The 18,277-nt window shown below is 42.3% G+C and overlaps 1 protein-coding gene across 1 annotated transcript in view; it reads left to right on the top strand.

The window, feature by feature from the left end:
* SHQ1 (SHQ1, H/ACA ribonucleoprotein assembly factor) overlaps positions 1-18,277 on the top strand; it is a 73,491-nt gene that overhangs the window by 12,610 nt on the left and 42,604 nt on the right. Inside the window, exons 7-9 of the mRNA XM_056846744.1 lie at positions 11,254-11,408; positions 12,839-12,892; positions 16,255-16,378. Of these exons, the coding sequence (XP_056702722.1) occupies positions 11,254-11,408; positions 12,839-12,892; positions 16,255-16,378 (333 nt within the window). The remainder of the gene's footprint in view (positions 1-11,253; positions 11,409-12,838; positions 12,893-16,254; positions 16,379-18,277) is intronic.

The raw sequence follows: 18,277 nt of genomic DNA, 5'->3' as shown, positions 1-18,277 counted from the left end.
GGGAATTATTTGCCAGTTACCCAAGAGAGCCACACTTCCGGTCTCACGATCTATGGTAGTCTCGCGATGGCATTAGACACTGAAGACGGAAAGACTACACCTAAGGAGGGGGGTTCTTCCTCCCTCCCCTTTCAGCGTCGAAGTATCTGATTGGTAGTTGTAACGTCTTTCAAAAGATCCTGTTTGTTATGTCTACCCACAGATCAAATTGATAGGGTTCCTGCCAATTTATCTGATGTTTTTTTGTTTTCTAAGAGTCATTTATACATCAGGTGGGGAGGCGCGGATTTAATAGGTGTATTTGTCAATCCTTCAGAACCTCCAGATCCAGGTAAAACAAAAGAGTTTTTGTAACTTACTCAGATTTTAGAAGAATAGGTATTTTTGCTTCCTTGTAGTTGCTTAGGTGGTAATAGGTAGAGGAGAACTGAGCCTGATTCCAAAGAAATGTTCTCGGCGTTGTATTTCCCCTTATGCCGGCGGGACCTCGCCCAATTTCCCGAGAGTCTTCCTCTCTCAGAAAAATGGGGGTCAGACCGCTCTTCAAGGCTGCAGGAGAGTTCCTGTTTCCCAGTCCACTGTTTAGGAACCGAGTAGGGGTACAGGGTGCACCCCAAATTAGAACGTTTCTTGGGTCCCTCGGGAGCTCCCGAGGAACGTGGCGCTCAGATCAGCGTCTCTAGCGGAAGTGACACCAGTTCTGAAAGAACATCTCTGGCCTTCCGGCTTCAGCTGAAATTGGACACAAAAAGTGCTGGCTCTTTTCTTTAAAATCTGAAATCAGGGGTGTCAGACATAAGGCCCGTGGGCCGGATCTGACCCCTTGAGAGCTGGTATCCGGGCCGCGAGGCAGCCACCCCCCTGCTCTCAAACTGGGCTGGCGAGGCATAGCCAGCCCCGAGCAAGTGAGATTTATGTCATATCCAGCTGTCGTAACAATTGTTTGACACCCCTGTCTTAAATGATATGGTATCAGGGTACCCAAAGAACTGCTCGTTTGTTTATTTGATTTATACTGTGCCTTTTCTCTTGTTAAAATTGCACCCAACCAACTTACAATGCAAATTTGAAACAAGACGTGGATTTATTGTACAAAATTAAGTCTGTAGGAACAACAGCAGCCCATTAAGAACTTCACCTGAAGCCCTTCTCTGTTCCATCAGCAAGAGCAGGCCTTGACTGATATTCTTTGGCTCTGGGAGCCCGCCCAAAAATTTAGGCACCAGTCTCATATTTTAGCCTTCAGAGTTTTCCATTTTAATGACAATATTTTCTGGCTATTGATAACACGAAACCTACTGCTAAGCACTTTGCAGTTTCTTGTAATTATATTCGAGCTGTTATAAAAACATTGTAGTATATAAATAAATATGGGGGGATAACCCTGGATGTTGTCATAATAAAAACCTCATAGTAAAATCACTGCTAGAAATACGAGGCGTTGTGCTGAAATTTCTAGATGCCATGGTGACCTGGTACCTGGATTTTGTCGAGCCCTGCGCTAGAGACTGGGCCTTATTGGTTGCGTGGATCTGTCTGCAGAGCCATCTCCCCACATCTGCACCAGGCAAGCAGAAGGCACTGGCTGGGGCAGATTTTCCCCGCCTTCCCCAGCAAGTCCCTCTCAGTGCCCAGAGAGATGACTTTTTGGGGTTGTAAGATCCAGGTGGGACAGACAGGTGGGACAGAGCCATGCAGGTCTGGGACTGCTGTGGGGGGTGGGGGTGGGTAAAATTTGCCTCTTCCCTTTTCCATCTGCAGAGCTGCTCTTATGAAAGGGGGGAGGGTGCAGTTTTGCTCCCTGTTCCCTTTCACCAATATTGGCTGGTCTGAGTTTGCTTGTTGGGCATGAAGCATGAATTTAAAAACAATTTCCCTCTGACAATGGAAATACTCTGTAATCCTGCTAGAATTTTTTTTTTTGCAATGAATTATTGAAAGCTGTGGTGTTTAAAGACCTTTGAGGACTTCATTAACTTTTATTTGTAAATAATTGATACTTTTTTATTCACCTGGTATTTCAGCCATTGGAAAGCAACTATATTTCATAGTGAGGAACTCCAGTTTATATAAGAAACAGACATGCCCGTTCAGGGATGCTAAGTCTGTGTTGCACGGCTTAGTGTTTAAAACTGGGTGACTTGGCTGTCTGTCTTGTGAGGGTCTGCTGGAATATTTCTCCTTGAGTCTGTGGTGCCTGATGGTCTCGACTGTGGCGCTAATTTGTAGGATGGACGTCCCCTCAGCAAGGAGTTTCTTTTGGCAGTCCAGTTCAAGGGCTACAATACAAACAATCATTAATTTCATGGGGACAAATGAGCTCCGAATCCCTACCTTTTTTTTAACCTCTCCATATTTTCAGCCTGGTGTAGTGGTTAAGAGCAGTGGACTCTAATCTGGAGAACCGGGTTTGATTCCCCACTCCTCCACATGAGCGGCGGACTCTAATCTGATGAACCAGGTTGGTTTCCCCACTCCTCCACATGAAGCCAGCTGGGTGACCTTGGGCTAGTCACCGCTCCGAACTCTCTCAGCCCCACCTACCTCACAAGGTGCCTGTTGTGGGGAGAGGAAGGGAATGAGATTGTAAGCCGGTTTGAGACTCCTTAAAAGGTAGAGAAAGTTGGCATATAAAAACCAACTCCTCTTCTTCATTGGAGAGATACACTGACTTTTGTCCTGTCAGAGCATGTGTCCCCCTCCTTGAGTGTGTGTGCACCACATGAATGAGCAGCTGCTTCGGTGACAGTTGATTAGCTGTCAGTATTTTATAGCATTTGGTAATAAATGCCAAGCGCATCCTCGGCAAACTGCATGGCAGCAAGTCCTGCTGATTTCTGTAAAACGTAATTCCACATGATGGGGTGTTAGGCTGCGATCCAAAGAACCATTACTGGGAAATGAGTTATGTGGAGTTCAGCAGAAGTTCTAAAACTAGAGTAACATCAGGGTGTTGGCATTTGAGTCGAATGCAGATGGTGACCTCCCCCGTCCCTTTGAATATTAAGTTAGTGATGCAGCATAGTAACAGCCTGCCTAAATTTCCTAAAAATACTATGGCAGCAAATATAGTAACACGTAAAAGTGAATGATGTTGACAAGCCCTGATGCATCTAAATCATATTTACACAAACACGCACCCGCCAGTTGTCCCTGTCTTGATCCCTGGCATTATCCTCTCCTATGTACCCCTTAACGAACCTTTTTTCCCACGACAATGTTTTTCCTGTACTATCTGTCAGTGTATGACTGATGGCTATCACCATTTTATCATTTAAGTCTACAGCTGTTTGAATTCTCTTGTCTGACTCCCTGAAAGTGTTATTTTTTTTGCTCTACCTAAACAGTAGATGTGTACACCAAGGTGATGCTGGGAGGGTAAATGCTTGTTTCCTAGTCTGTGGGTGAGTCTCACTGTTCATTGAGGAGAGGGCTTGGAAAGTTGGCCGCAAGGAGCCAGGGCAAGAGGACAGCAGATCCAGGGTGTACGGGCTTCTTTCTCTCCCAACCTACATCATATTCACCAGAGGAAGGCAAAGCAGCTGTCTAAAAGTAAAGAAGCCCCTGGCTGCTCTTTTCATAAAGATGGCAGCACCTTGGAGTAGAGTGTTCATATGTCTACAGTATGCACAGCATTGCCCTGACCTGGATGGCCCAGGCTAGCCTGATCTCGTCAGATCTCAGAAGCTAAGCAGGGTCAGCCCTGGTTAGTATTTGAATGGGAGACCACCAAGGAATACCAGGGTTGCTGTGCAGAGGAAGGCATTGGCAAACCACCTCTGTTAGTCTCTTGCCATGAAAACCCCAAAAGGGGTCACCGTAAGTTGGCTGCGACTTGACGGCACTTTACACACACACACGCATATGCACACACACGCACAGCATTATCTAATGGTACTTATTGTCTTACACAGTCCTCATACTTTACACTTTTGAGTAGGTAAAACTTTGTCTTAAAAAGCATTTCACTTATTCCAAAAGAGAAAATATAGGAGTTGTTTGTGCTTCTGTAAATTTTCCATTGGGGAAAAAAGGCCACGGAAGGATATAGTATGTGTTTCCTAAGGGTTTCCCCTCCCCGCTCTTTGCCTCCAGCCTTCTCACTTCTGGGTTAAGGCATTGCTACCATCTTGTAAAGAACACTGACATTTTGATTGTGAAACTAATAAATGAAAGGGGAATAATACAAATACCTGACCTGGACAGATTTCCCTACCTCAAGTGGTCAAAATAATATCATTCAATATGTATACTAAATACTAGAAGTCCGCTGTAATGATAATCATTCCAGGCTTCCAAAAGGTTTGCTGTGCTCACTGGTGGTAGCAAAAGCCAAAGACAAGACAGCCAAAGAAAGAATATAAAAATACTATACCTACTGATTCCTTGAAGGCCCAAAAAGGGATCCAAGCTTCTAGCAACAAATAATCCAAAAGAAAAAAAGAAACAAGACCCTATCACATCAAAGTCTAAATGTTAAACTATGCAGCCACCTGATGTATGATGAAGAGCACCTTCTGGCCCTGTTTTCAGGTGAGGGGGCAGAATATCTAAATAAAATATTATTTTCTTTCCCTTCTTGGAAAGACTGGAGGCGGTATAGGTGGAACCTGGTATGTAATCTGACTGAAGAAGGAAACAATTCCATGTAAGATAGAAGAAAGGAGGTTTCCGGGGGTGGGGGGGAGAGTACTTTTGCAGGGAATCTTGGCCTGTCAGTGAAGTGAGTCTTTGGCAGGGAATCCAGGCTGAGCACACTACTGTTCTGTAGAACGTGCAAAACAAAACTTCTGTGAAAGGAGATACTGTCATTTTTATGTCAAAGTTTGTAATGGGATTTACTGTATGTATTGAGGGCTTTTAATTTTTGTAATCCACCTTGAGCCTTCTGTGAGAAAGGTACATCATGAACGTAGAAAATTAATGCACAGATCTGGGTTATTGGGGTGATTAGTCCATGGTGGCAAATGGCTTGCCTATATGTGGACATGGAACTTGTATTTAGGGAATGCAAATATGGTTGGTTCGTATTGTGGCTAAAGCCATGCTGATTAGGTACTAGAGGTGTTTGGTGAGCGATGGACCCACTAGGTGAGGCTGCTTCTTGGGATAACTGTTCGGTTCTGGTTAGCTTGACTGGAAGAGAAGCAGTTACGCGTCTGCTGACTTGCTGCCTTTTTTGACAGTTAGAAATCTGCTTTCTTGTAAAAACAGAGGAGACAAGCAGTATTGATATGAGACTGTTTTGCCACTTGAACATTTTGGTGTCAGGAGCAGAGAAGCAATTCCCTCTTCTGTTCCTGACACCAAAATGTTGGGGTGGCTAAACAGCCTTGTAACAATAGTACGACATATATATTTGTGTACAATGGAAGAGATGAATTATTGTGCAGGCTTGTTGTTCCTGAAATCAAGTTATGAGTTTTGCCTTTAAGACTAATTGGGCAATGGAGTATGCTATCCTGGGAAGTCATTGAACCTCGTTTCATGGACACTTGTAAGAGGAAACTGGATGAGTTGGAGATACTTCAGACCTCTTCCTGCAGTTGAAAAAGGGGTATCAAAAGATTTTTTTCAGATGTTCTGTGTTTCCAAGAATACATGATCTTCATAAAATTAAAACTTGCAGAAGAGATTCTTCAAATGGAAAGGGTTGTTTTAGTTGGGTCCTTTGAAAGTGCCGCCTTTCCCCTGCAGCGTCAAAATATTTCATAATTACATGAAACTAAAGCTGCTATTTACTTATTTTGTAATAAGGTGAATATTTTACTGTAATAAAATCCCAAAAGGGGTTACAAATCTAACTGTAGCTTGTAATACATATGACTGTGAGACTGTGGAATGCCCTTAATGGTATTGATTTACCAGCTGTATACTATTTAAATGTATTGGTTTGAGTGTTTCCAGAGAGGACAAGACATGACTGTCTAGAGACAGTCTGTCTCTTTTGTAACTTTTGGATCCATCTCTGATTTTGCTTTGTATATTCTGTTAATTTTAATGGGACTTTTCAAAGATATTTCAGAAATTGACTCTGAAAGATTTTTCCCCACTCTGTAATTAGAGTCTTCTAGAATTGCGTCTCCTAATTACTACAAAAGATACTCCAAGACAAGTGTTGAGGCAGACTTTTTTCAAAGGGATATGTTTGTATCAAGAAATTGAGACCCAATTCATATCTTACTGTTGTTGCACTGTGATAGCTGCTAAAGTAAAATATTTCTCCACTCAGTGTTGCAATCATTATATGTGGATGTTTTAATCACATGGTTACCGTAGCATAAGAGCTCAGCCTTTCAAGTCATCCAAGTCTTGTATGACCTGTAGTAGGATCATATCCTTCCTATAACTTGACTGCAATTCATGGTCCTCCTCCAAAAGGGATATCTGAAATAGATACTAGTCATGATGCATACCTATTCTCTCCAGGATCAGAGGAGCATGCCGAATATATTAGGTGCTGTGAAACACAGGCAGGATGGTGCTGCTGCAGTTATCTTGTTTGTGAGATTCCTAGAGGCACCAGGTTGGCCGATGTGTGAACAGACTGCTGGACTTGATGGACCTTGGTCTGATCCAGCATGGCTTTTCTTACGTTGTTACAATCTTATGCCCTTGGTATGGCACACATGCGACATGAAAATGCAGGGAGTCCACTGCAGATACTTGGCAGCTGACAACATTAGAATAAAAGTGCTTACAAATATGGGAGTTAAATATAAAAATGCAATGATTAACTTACAGATGATTTTTGGGATCTAATATTGTTTGACACAATGATCTTTGGTTAAGAGCTAAAACAAAACAAATGTGCAACTCTCCACAGAGATTTGTTTCAATAACCCCCCTTTTGCTATTTCTAAACTTTTCTAGCACAGGCACCATCACTGTTGGCTTTCTGACCGAGTATCCTTCCAGCAGAGGGCATTTCACTCCTTCAGGTGACGGCCCCCCCAACTGTCCCTCCGTGGTTCCATTGTGTAGTGCAAGTCAAACAAATTCTTCAAATAAGCCTGACTAATTACCTAGCCGTTCCCATGGGGGAGGGGGGCTTTTCAAAGAACCCCTCTGCCGCTCTTCAAGCCTTGGCTCCTACAGGCTCCAGATGAAAGGGCTTAGGTTTTGTAACAGTCACGTTCAGCTTAGTTTACGCTTTTATTTGGCTTCGAAATGCTGAATTCTACGTTTTAGGTGACAAGCAGTCTTCAGAATCGTGGGCAGGCACATGCATTTAATGTATCATTTACATGCTCTAGGGTACTTTATTTTGTCTGCAGTAATCTATCATGCTTACGAGCGATCAGTCTCCAATTTCCTTTTATAGGAGAAGAAAAATGATACATAGTCTTTTCTAGAAGGCCTGGTCTTTCCCCTAGGCTCCTGAGTGCTGAAATGAAACATTCACAAGTCTCACTTTTATTGGGTCCTTGAATTTAATTGAATGATTGCAATTGTACAGTCCAGCATACCCGTCATGATAATATCAATGATAGGCAAAAAGATTCCAGAGATGTCATAACACTGGAGTGCAGAACTAGGTGACCATCTTGTGTATGTGAATGCTCTTGTACCTTGCAGCAAAAGGTGGGGTGGGTCTGTAACATAGAAGGCCGAGCTCCAGATTTGCATCCCTTTTTTCCAGCTACCCCTTTGTCGCACCACAGCAGTGACATTCGTGACAATTACTGTTCCGTGCAACATCATTTCACATAAAAAGAGGGCTTTTACTCCCTGCTATCCATCGTAATGGGGTTTTGTCCCATATATGTGTTTCTCCTTAATACGCTTTGATATATTAGATGGAGTAACTTATCGGTATATTATTCCCAAATTTGTTGTGTGCAAAGCGTCTGAAAACTGAATTATAGTATCACTGGAAACACAACGGACACCCCAAGCAAATGATTAGGGGACTTGAGCAACTGTCCTATGGGAAGCTGTTAAGACGCTTAGGGCTGTTTAGCTTGGAATGAAGGCGGCTAAGGGGAGGCATGATAGAGGTCTATAAAATTATGCATAGTTTGGAGAGAGTGGACAGGGAGAAGTTTTTCTCCCTCTCCCATAATACTAGAACGCGGGGTCATCTGCTGAAGCTGGAGGGTGACAGATTAAAAACAGATAAAAGGAAGTATTTTTTCACACAACACATAGTTAAATTGTGGAACTCCCTGCCCCAGGATGTGGTGATGGCTGCCAGCTTGGAGGGCTTTAAGAGGGGAGTGGACATATTAATGGAGGAAAGGGGTATTCATGGCTATTAGTTAGAATGGATACTAGTCATGCTGCGTACCTATTCTCTCTAGTATCAGAGGAGCATGCCTATTATTTTGGGTGCAGTGGAACACAGGCAGGATGGTGCTGCTGCACTCGTCTTGTTTGTGGGCTTCCTAGAGGCACCTGGTTGGCCACTGTGTGAACAGACTGCTGGACTTGATGGGCCTTGGTCTGATCCAGCAGGGCCTTTCTTATGTTCTTACTTCAGCCGTTAAACAGATCTTTCCACTCAGGAGAACTTTGCTGGTATAGAAACTGGCATGACAAAAAAAGGCATGATAGACAATGCCGATAGCTTACTAGATAGTTAGAAAATGGGTGCATGGAAACAGGCCGTGACCAAATGAGCAGTGAAAACCTGCAAATGGATGTGCAACACTGAAAACCCCCAAGCTTTGTGGAGGGTCGTTAGGGTGCTGTAGTGCCACTTACTTTTATTAAGCTAAAATGACTTTGAAATGCAAAAATCCGTTTTTGTAGATTCTAGAAGATGGTGGGAATACTAGTCACAAGACATCACCGAGCGAGCAATTGCTGGATGCTGTTTCTGTTTCCGGACTGGTTTTATAACCAAATGATCTTAAGCAGCTGCTGAGGCCCATGTTTGCTGCTTCATAAGGAGACTTTTTGCTTCGCTCGCAATCCATGTAACCATTATTGAGTTTCATCAGATTGGATAGAAGAAAGGTGTCATGGCTGCTGGTAGCATCCGGAAAGAAATTAGGAGCTCAGTGAGCTCAGGACCAGGTATCGAGCTGCTTTTTTGGGTATGTGTGGGGGTGATCATGCAGCAGCGAGTTGAAGCCTAGTAAGGGAAGGAAGAGGGGGAAGAATGAGCTGAGGGACTCTTAATAAAGATGGGCGGCTGGTGTGATCACAGAAATGGCTTTATGGTATGAGAGTTGCTTTGTTCGTCTCATCAGTTTTAAAAGGAGCAAGCAAGATCAGCATTGACTTCACAGAACATGCTCCGTGTCTCCTCTGCCTGTATAAAACTTATACAAGACCTTTGATATCTTAAGGGAAAACTGCACTCTGGCACTAAACAGTATTGCCTAATCAATGAATCTGAGCAAAAATCACGTATGAATCCGAAGAGGTGTCATGTCTGATGTTAATTTCTTGCAAAACATTAAAGGTCATGTATGGGCCTTGAAATATTTAGAACAGTTAAATGCGTTGCAGTCAAAGAAGCGAAAAATAATTGCAGTGATAAATCTTAGTCTTTCTCTGTGAAAATGTTACAAGAAAAGGGGTGTGGGTGTTGGATATATTGAGGAGTAGAACTGATCTATATTTCACAATAGTAGATAATTACAAATGCCTGTGTTTCAGTTATGTGTGGGGAGAGGGAGACTTGAAGGGGTGTTGTATACATCTTTATTAATTACCTCCTGAAGTCCAGACCTCAGGGATTGATTGCAGACCTTATGTGGCAAACTCTAGAGGATGGGCTGGATACAAGGTACCTGGGTTGCCCTTGGCTGTCTATCTCTGCTTCTTGATTTGCCTCAAACCTGTTTACTGTTCTCAAGATGCAAAAGAGACAAAAATGTTGTAGTGGTGATAGTGTGAGGATGGTGCCTAAGAACGCTTTGAGAGGGCCAGTGTAGGTCATTGTGGTTCTACTTGAACACATTTGTGGACCCTTGCTGTCTATCACTGGCGAGTTCCTCTAACCGGGCTTCTAAAGGAACTGGGAAAGTGCTGAAAAGTCTTGCTGGTCTCTCTATTCTTCTGAATTTGTGAATTCAGGTGCCAAATTGCCCTTGAATCCACTGGATTCAGAAGCTCAGGACCGGACGTAGTATTTTTCTCCTTGGCCCTGAGCATGAATGAGCCTTTTTGAAAAAGGTGCTTACTTTCCCTACTGAGACAACCACCTGAAGTAACCAGAGGCACCAGTTTGCGAATTAATGCATTCTCCTAGGACTTGAAGCAGACGAGAACATTGATAGTATGTGTGTGTATGGTGGTATAATGGTTCACACTAGCATTTGGGAGTGAATATATTCCTGAGCTTAGTTCATGATGCCATTGGTGCATCATGATGCCATTGGTGCAGAGTTACAACTGTGCAACAGAAATTGGAAGTCCCAGGAGCTGAAGTATTTCATATCCTATTGTTGGAGGCCCCATTAATATCAAGGATATGATAGTGACTAACAGTGGAATCCTATGCAGAGTTGTTCTAATCTAAACCCATTGAAATAAATCGGCTTAGACTGGAGTAACTCTCCTTAGGTTTGCACTGTAAGTCACTACTGGAGTCATGCTATTAATGGGCTCCTGTACTATATAATATGAATACATCTGCCAAGCACTCAAAGACTTTTAGCAGCAGTGTGGGAACAGGGAAACCTCAAGTTTAAGTTTTTCTTCCCTCCTGCAGGCTTCACGGGGGTGGACTAGAAAGGGATTGCAGAGGGATTGTTGGTAAATATGTGACCCTTTGTGCATTTTTTCTCTACTGCAAAGTCTGTGCCCCGCCCAAGCTCTGTACTTTGCAGGAATGCAGACGGTTAGAAATTCATGCCTGCCATTTGCTTCTCTTTTTTGCCCTCCAGTGAAAGATGACTTACTGGCAAAGTGCCCTTTCCATATCTTTAATGCTCTCCTATTCCAAAGATCAGTTTGTGAGACCTGAGCAAGGCTATTAACGATAGGATGTTTTGGAGGACATTGATTTATAGGGCTGCCATGAGTCAGAAGTGACTTGATGGGACTACACTCTCTCTCTCTCTCTCCCTCTCCCTCCCTCCAAGGATGATGTAGTTATGATGCTTCTTTTCTATGTGGAAATGGGCGAGCACTGTTGTGAAGCCAAGTGCTTAATTCTGAATTTTGCATGGGAGTAGTCTCTGGGAGCTTTTAAATTATTCTCATCATTGGTGCACCCCAAGTTAATCCATCCGTTTGTGCTTTTTCTGTAGCAAAGAATACAGATACGTGGTTCTAAAACTACCTTTCCGTTTTTAGTGTCTTTTACAGAGGAAGAGAAAGAGCAGCTTAGAAAATTCACTAACAGAACATACTTGCTCGACAAAAGAACCTGTCACCAAGTATATCTGAGCTTACTTGATATCCTTCTGGCATATTGCTATGAAGTCTATGCTACTGAAGGTGAAAAGAATGTGAGTATTTTCTTTTTCCTTCAACAAAATGTGGGTTAAGTTTCTCAGTTATGTGGCATTACTCTCTGTACCTGAGAGGAATGTTCCATTACTTAGATTAGATTTGCCATGAGAAATTAATTTGCCAAAATGTTGGGGTGGGGGTGGATTTGGGGGGGTCATGAGCACACATCCAACAGTTCTATATTGTTAGCAGTAGATAATGAAGGGTAAAATGTTTGGAATTATTATGGTTGAAATCACCTTCAGGCTATGTGTATAAGGTGTATATAAAACATGAATGAATTTCTTGTTTAGTCTTGGGTCCCATCCCAAAGATATCTCATTATGTATAAGCAAATATTCCAAAATCCGAAATGATCTGAAACCAAGCATTTTGGGTAAGGGATGCTCAATCCATAGCACAGTACATTCTAGGATCTCAGTGATGTAATTGTCCTGAATATGTGAACTGGGCCCCAAAGCCGAAGAAGTTACCTTTGCAATGTTGCATACCCAGCATCTTAAAAAAAACCAAATTGTGCCTGGGCAGCCATTCCTAAGGGTGTGTGTGTGTTATGACGGCGGCTGGAAGTGGAGCTGCCAGGTCGCCTCCACAGAGGCTTCCTGGCTGCTAGAATTTTTTTTTTAACTCCTTTAAAAAAAATAGAAAAATGCCTCCATAGACATCAACAGGGCTACGACACCAAAAAAGGTGTCGTAGCTACACTGCTGCAGGAAGGGTGTTCCTGGGGCAAAAGGGGTTAGGAGGCTGCCTCCAGGAATGCTCCGGGAACACCGCCCAGGACACTGGTGCAGGAATGGACAACCAACACAGATTCATGGGGACTATATTGGGCTACGTATGCTGTTGTTCTTTGATGTAGAGCCACCCTCCCACCACTCTCAATCTGGGCTGGCGAGGTAAGGCCTGGCCCGACCAAGTGACATTTTTGTCATATCCAGCTCTTGTAACAATTGAGTTCAACACCCCTGATGTAGAGTATTTTAATCTGTTCAGAGTTCTTGGTCTGCATTATCCCAGTGAACAAAATATGTAGAAAGGGGTGGTGGTGGTATCATGGCTTAATTTCCCCAACTATAAAGGACCAGTAAATCCTTCCTGGAAATGGAATAACTATTTAAAAAAAAAAAAAGCTGCTTCCAGAAGCAAATATTTGGGCACTTCTTATAGCCTTGAAACTAATCACTGGACAAATTGGTTTAATTGGGCCCACCAAAATTCTCTAGGGTTAGAGCATTTTTTTTAATTGCATGTGCTAAGAACAGAGAGGGTAGCTGGATAGTTGCAGCTACAGCTCTTTCAAGTCTACGTGACGTTTCATTGAGTCAACTCATTTTCTTAACTCCTGTCGGAATATTATATCACCTGTAAGCATAGTATTATGTTGTAATTCTAACCAGTCCCCCCTTTCCTCTTTATGAATAAGGTTGAATCGCCTTGGAATATCCGAAAACTGAGTGCAACCCTGTGCTGGCTGGAGGTAAAACTATTATCTCAGATGAAGTGGTAGCAAAGTATGTGTTAAAATCTGACTACACAGCCGATTAAGCAGTATTACTGCGCTTTGTATAATTTCCCCTTAGTAGCTGCCTCTAAAAAACTTCACAACGATTGTGGGAGGCTCTGTGGCTATTAGCCTTTTTTTGGATGATGCCCAAAGACACTATTGGTAAACCTCAAGATGGATCTTGTGAAGCATGAGTTACTTGAGAGATGGATTTTCTCGTCTCCCAGCAGTTCCCCTGAGCCCCAAAAAGGTGATGCCAGAGGTTAGAAGACCATTGAGGTGCCATCAGGAGAATTGCTTTAAAAACGCCATCCAAAATTGCATTAAAGAGAAATTGACACACGGAACATTCAGTTGAAATGTTTAATATGCATATGCAGAACTGTATATGTGTACAAAATTAAAATTAACTTTAATGCGTGAAAGTGATCACTGAGGTCACCTAAAATGCACAGCCTGTCAGAAGCAATTGAGCAGAAAGGAAGAGAAAAATTAGAGGAGGAAGAGAGTCTGTTTTAGGGCTGGAGGTAAGAAGTAAATGTAGCTGTCGCGTTTGCCTTTGGAGCAGTCAAAACTACAAGCTTTCTTCTTTTATTTTCCCTCTCTGTCCTTTACGTGTCTGCAGATTTAGACTTCGTTCTCTTCTCCTTAATCCTGGGTTCTTGCAGTTCAGCTGTGGCTCCTCTTAGTTTGATTTCATGCCTAAGCTGTATCTCATCCGGCCAAATATAGGGTTTTTAGGAATGAGTAGGATTAAAGGGCTTTTCTGTATTTGATAAAAGCACATGAGAGACAGTGTTAAGGGCTCCCTGCTTGGCATTGCTTTTATCCGTGTCCAACTGAAAGTGCTGAAGAAAGGGAGATTTGTACATGAGTGAGTGAAGGGAGCTCACACGTAGCTTGTGTGCACGCTTATGCATCTGAAGGCGTAGCTCAGTATGTGGCCGCTAATGCCTGCTGATGTCAGAGAGTGACTATAGAGCGCCGTTGGCATTGACAGAACATTGGTTAGTGTGTTATATATAAAATGTGAACATGTTCACTTGGGATTTTGATGTGGCCTGCTGACCAAGTTAACACTTGACTGGGTGACTCGCAGGATTGTTCCTCTGTTTGTAGAATAAATGACTAGTCCCCCATCCATTTGAAGCCGGTTCTTGAACTCTTGCGAGACCTGAAACAACAAAATGGTTGAATCCATCATATAACTGCTCTGATCTCTTGCCTGTCTTCATTCTTGGTACCCAAAATATGGTGCCAAGAATAAGGTAGCAAGGGAGAAGAATGTGCCGAGAGTGGTCTTGGCAAAGGCATTCAAGATTCTTTGAGATGGGATGGCTGTAAGATGATTCCGTATAGAATTTGTGGCCTCTGGCTGCTGGAAAATTACTCAGTCTTTTCAGAGCTAATATCTAACTGTTTTTTTACCTGGTAAAAGATGACAGCAGATGCTGGCAGGTGTATCTATGAGAACTTTGAAATGCTAGCTGCATAACAGATAAGCAGAGCCTTCATCTTCCTGGGAAGCTAACCTTGGTTTTAGCCTATCTTGCTTGCAATGAGCTCAGCGCTGAACATATTCGTCTTGGCAAGGACTCTGAGGGTATATTGCTTTTGAAGCTGTTCCATCCTCCTGGTTCTCTGATCGGCTAAATCCCTTTAATTTAAAAGGGTATTAAAGCATTGGTGTTTCTCTTCAAACAAGGCAATTGTAGCATGGGTGAAAGTAAGAACAAATATAAGTCCCCCCCCCCCCCGCCCCATAAATACTGGGCAAATGTGAATTAATCATCATCTCCGTTATGAATGAGACCATGTGTGAACAATCACAATTTTAACTTAGTGGATGAAAGGCTTTTCTTTTGGCTGAGGGGGTCTCTTCATTTCCTGCTCAGCCCCCAGAAACAACCTTGGTATTTTATATTTCAGTCCTATTAGTTACTTAAATCAAAATGGGTTTCTGAGCTGATGTCAGTGAAGGGCAGATAAATTAACTTGATAAGGGGTCTGCCTTAATCACATTTTCTTTCACGGTTTCCATGATGGACAGGGCATAACTGGGACAATACCGAAAAGACAGGGTATTTTAAATCAATATAACTTGCTGCATTGCCTTGGCAAATTTGAAACATTCATGATGTTGTTTTTTCTTGTTGTTTTTTCCTTGTTCTTGTACTGCTTGTTTAAATGTGCATGGAGATGAAGACCTGCTGAAGTGGGGGCAGGAAATGGGTTTTGGACTTCTGTCTTGGCACTGGACAGAATGTAGCTTCATCAATGAGACACGAGCTACTTTCAGACACTGCAAATGAGCCACAGTTTTTTTTATTTAAAAAACACACGAGCCAGTCGTTCTTCTACTCCCAGACATCCTCCCTCCTCCCAGTGTGCGTATGAAACTGAGGTTGAACACTTTCTAAACCAGGAAGAGGACAATCTAACTGCCAAGATGAATTGGGAGTTTTAAAAAGTTGGTGTTCCATCCTTACGCACAACGTGGAATTCTAATGGTATTAAGTTAGGTTGGATCAGGAGCTTTCCCCTCAATCCTACCCATTTCCCCTCTTTCCCCTTATCCCACATTATTTGTGTCTATGCCAGTCCTTTAACCCCTACTTTAGCATTTTTGGTAGTCAAAGGGGATCCTTCATTCTTCTCTCGCCAGCTGAAAAATGGCTGGATCCTACTTTGTGATTTAAAATCCAAGTTTGCAGGGCAGAAATAAACCCCAATTTGTTAAACCCCTGTTGGGGCATGACAAATTGTACTTAGAGAAAGATTTCCCTAAACCAGGTAATATTTAGTCTTGGCTTTCCACACTTAAGGGGAGGGGTGGGTGAGACTGAGGATTTCTGGTTTTTCTTGTCACAAACACGTTGTGGTTTGTATGCGACTGAAGTTTCCCATTGTGGAGGTACAGCAAAGCTGCTGCTGTTTATTCTCCAACCTTGTTCATATAGATAATTCACAGTGGGTAGCCGTGTTAGTCTGTTTGCAGTAGTCAAAAAGGGCAAGAGTCCAGTAGCACCTTAAAGACTAACAAAAATATTTTCTGGTAGGGTATGAGCTTTCGTGAGCCACAGCTCACTTCTTCAGATACAGCTAGAATGTGAAGTTCCTCTACTTAAAGACCGATGGATTCACATTCTAGCTGTATCTGAAGAAGTGAGCTGTGGCTCACGAAAGCTCATACCCTACCAGAAAATATTTTTGTTAGTCTTTAAGGTGCTACTGGACTCTTGCCCTTTTTGACTTGTTCATATAGCCACTATTCAACTAAGTATGTTACAATGGCCTATTAGGATCATTTTTTCTAAAAATTGTTCCCCACACAGAGCTTTACTAGTGTTACTGAAGTCCTGGAATCCTTTGGAAGAAGAGTTTTATGCTATCCTCTCTACAGACACTTCAGTTTAGTGACGCGTGCCTTAAATGATACTGTCCTGATACTACAACTAGGTAAGGATTTCAGTTTCTACGATTGTATTATATACAAAGGGGGACCCTTCATGCTGCTTGAGATGGCGTATGTAATATGTATGCAGTTAGCCATTTGTTTGGAAAAGCACACTTACAGAGATACAAGGAGTTTTCATGAGACTTTTGGCAAATATTTTTGAAGAATTTAAGGTACATGTTTGTGCTATAAGTTTAAAAAACTGATTGTCAGGAAACATTCAAGATGAGTGGAGGAGCATGCCTATTATATTGGGTGCTGTGGAACACAGGCAGGATGGTGCTGCTGCACTCGTCTTGTTTGTGGGCTTCCTAGAGGCACCTGGTTGGCCACTGTGTGAACAGACTGCTGGACTTGATAGGCCTTGGTCTGATCCAGCAGGGCTTTTCTTATGTTCTTATGAAGCATCTGTGGCTATGATTTTCAAACCATATTTAGTTCAGTTATCTGCTACTAGTAGTCTTAATTTTCTATCAAATAAAATGTTATTGTAATCTTAGAATCTTGAGGGAGAAGTATCCTATATTTAAAAAAAACCCTGAAAATGTTGCTGATTTGGGCTTGGCTTTATTCACCATATACTTTAGAAAGTCTGCTTATGTATTGATGTTTCCAAATATTGTTGTTAATCTTTCACTTAGAGGAAAATTGTTAATGTCCCACAGTGATACTCTTTGCAGTTGAGAATTATTTCCTTGTTCCCAAAACTTGGTGAAAGGATGTGAAGCTACTTCACATAAACAATTGATTCAAAATATAAAATAACCTAAGCTCAGAATTTACTCTTAGATTTTGAAGCAAATATTTGTGAAGCACTTTTGTCTTCTATTGGACTCTGTTTTTGCTGCCTTAGATTTATGGCCTTGCATCTTCTCTTTTAGTCTTGCTCATTGTACTAAAACTTAAATTGTAGGGGCAAGTTTAGATACTGAATCTAAGGTTTTCAATTTACATAGCTGGGGACAAGTCCCTCAGCAGAGGTTTAACAACAGCAAAACCTTAGGATTTTCATGAGTCAAGAGAGGATTCTGTGAATGTACGATATATGGAAAGTTACAGTTTTGATTATTAGAGTTTCTTGTGGAGAAAGTCTTGCTAGGAGAAAATTGCCTGTTAGTCAAAGATGCTACTGCCTTTTAATTTGCCCAACTCTCCTGTAGAGTATTTCTAACATTGCTTCAGAACAGAAACAAATCAAAATGAGCAATTTTCCTTCCCAATTTCTCTTCTAAATAGCAACCGCCACCCCTTTACTTATGCTCATTGTATCCATTTGAGGACAGAGCCCTTTTTTAACTTCTAGATTCTATACTTTCCCTTCTGGCTTCTACATTAGGTATTATAAGATTCTTTCAGGGCTATCTAAGAGACATGAAAAAAATGTTCTCAACATGGCGAGCTTTCATCTTCCATTCCATAATCGGAACCAAGCAAAGAAACTTTGTGCATTCATGGGGCAAAAGAGGTGTCTCTGAACCCATCTTATTGTTTTCTCATAGAAATGCTTTATGATTGTCGTTCTGTTGCTAGGCTAGCTGAGGGGGGTGGCCGCGATACGGATTGCAGCAGCTGCCTTCCAGTTGCACACCGTCCTTTTGCTTTCTAGTCAGAAAGCAGCTGCAGGAAACGCTTCAAGCCTGTGCCATTATGGGTTACATGAGGTGCCTTAACTTTGCTGGCACAGCAGAGCTGTTTGCAGGAAAAGCAGCCATAGGAAATTAGACTATTTGATATATGCCTGGAAAGCCACACTTAAGTAGGCTTGCATTGGCGTTCGGTGCAGAGCAAGCGGGAAAAGAGGCCGGTGGCCCTGGGTGGCTTCCGTGTATAAGACGACCCCCAATTTTGGGGGGAAATTTTAAAGAAAAAAACGTAATCTTATACGCGGAAAAATATGTGCA

This window comes from Euleptes europaea, chromosome 1 (assembly GCF_029931775.1).
Source record: "Euleptes europaea isolate rEulEur1 chromosome 1, rEulEur1.hap1, whole genome shotgun sequence".
NCBI classification, from domain to species: Eukaryota; Metazoa; Chordata; class Lepidosauria; order Squamata; family Sphaerodactylidae; genus Euleptes; species Euleptes europaea.
Note: the sequence above shows the minus strand (reverse complement) of the source record. Positions and strands in the feature narration are given on the sequence as shown.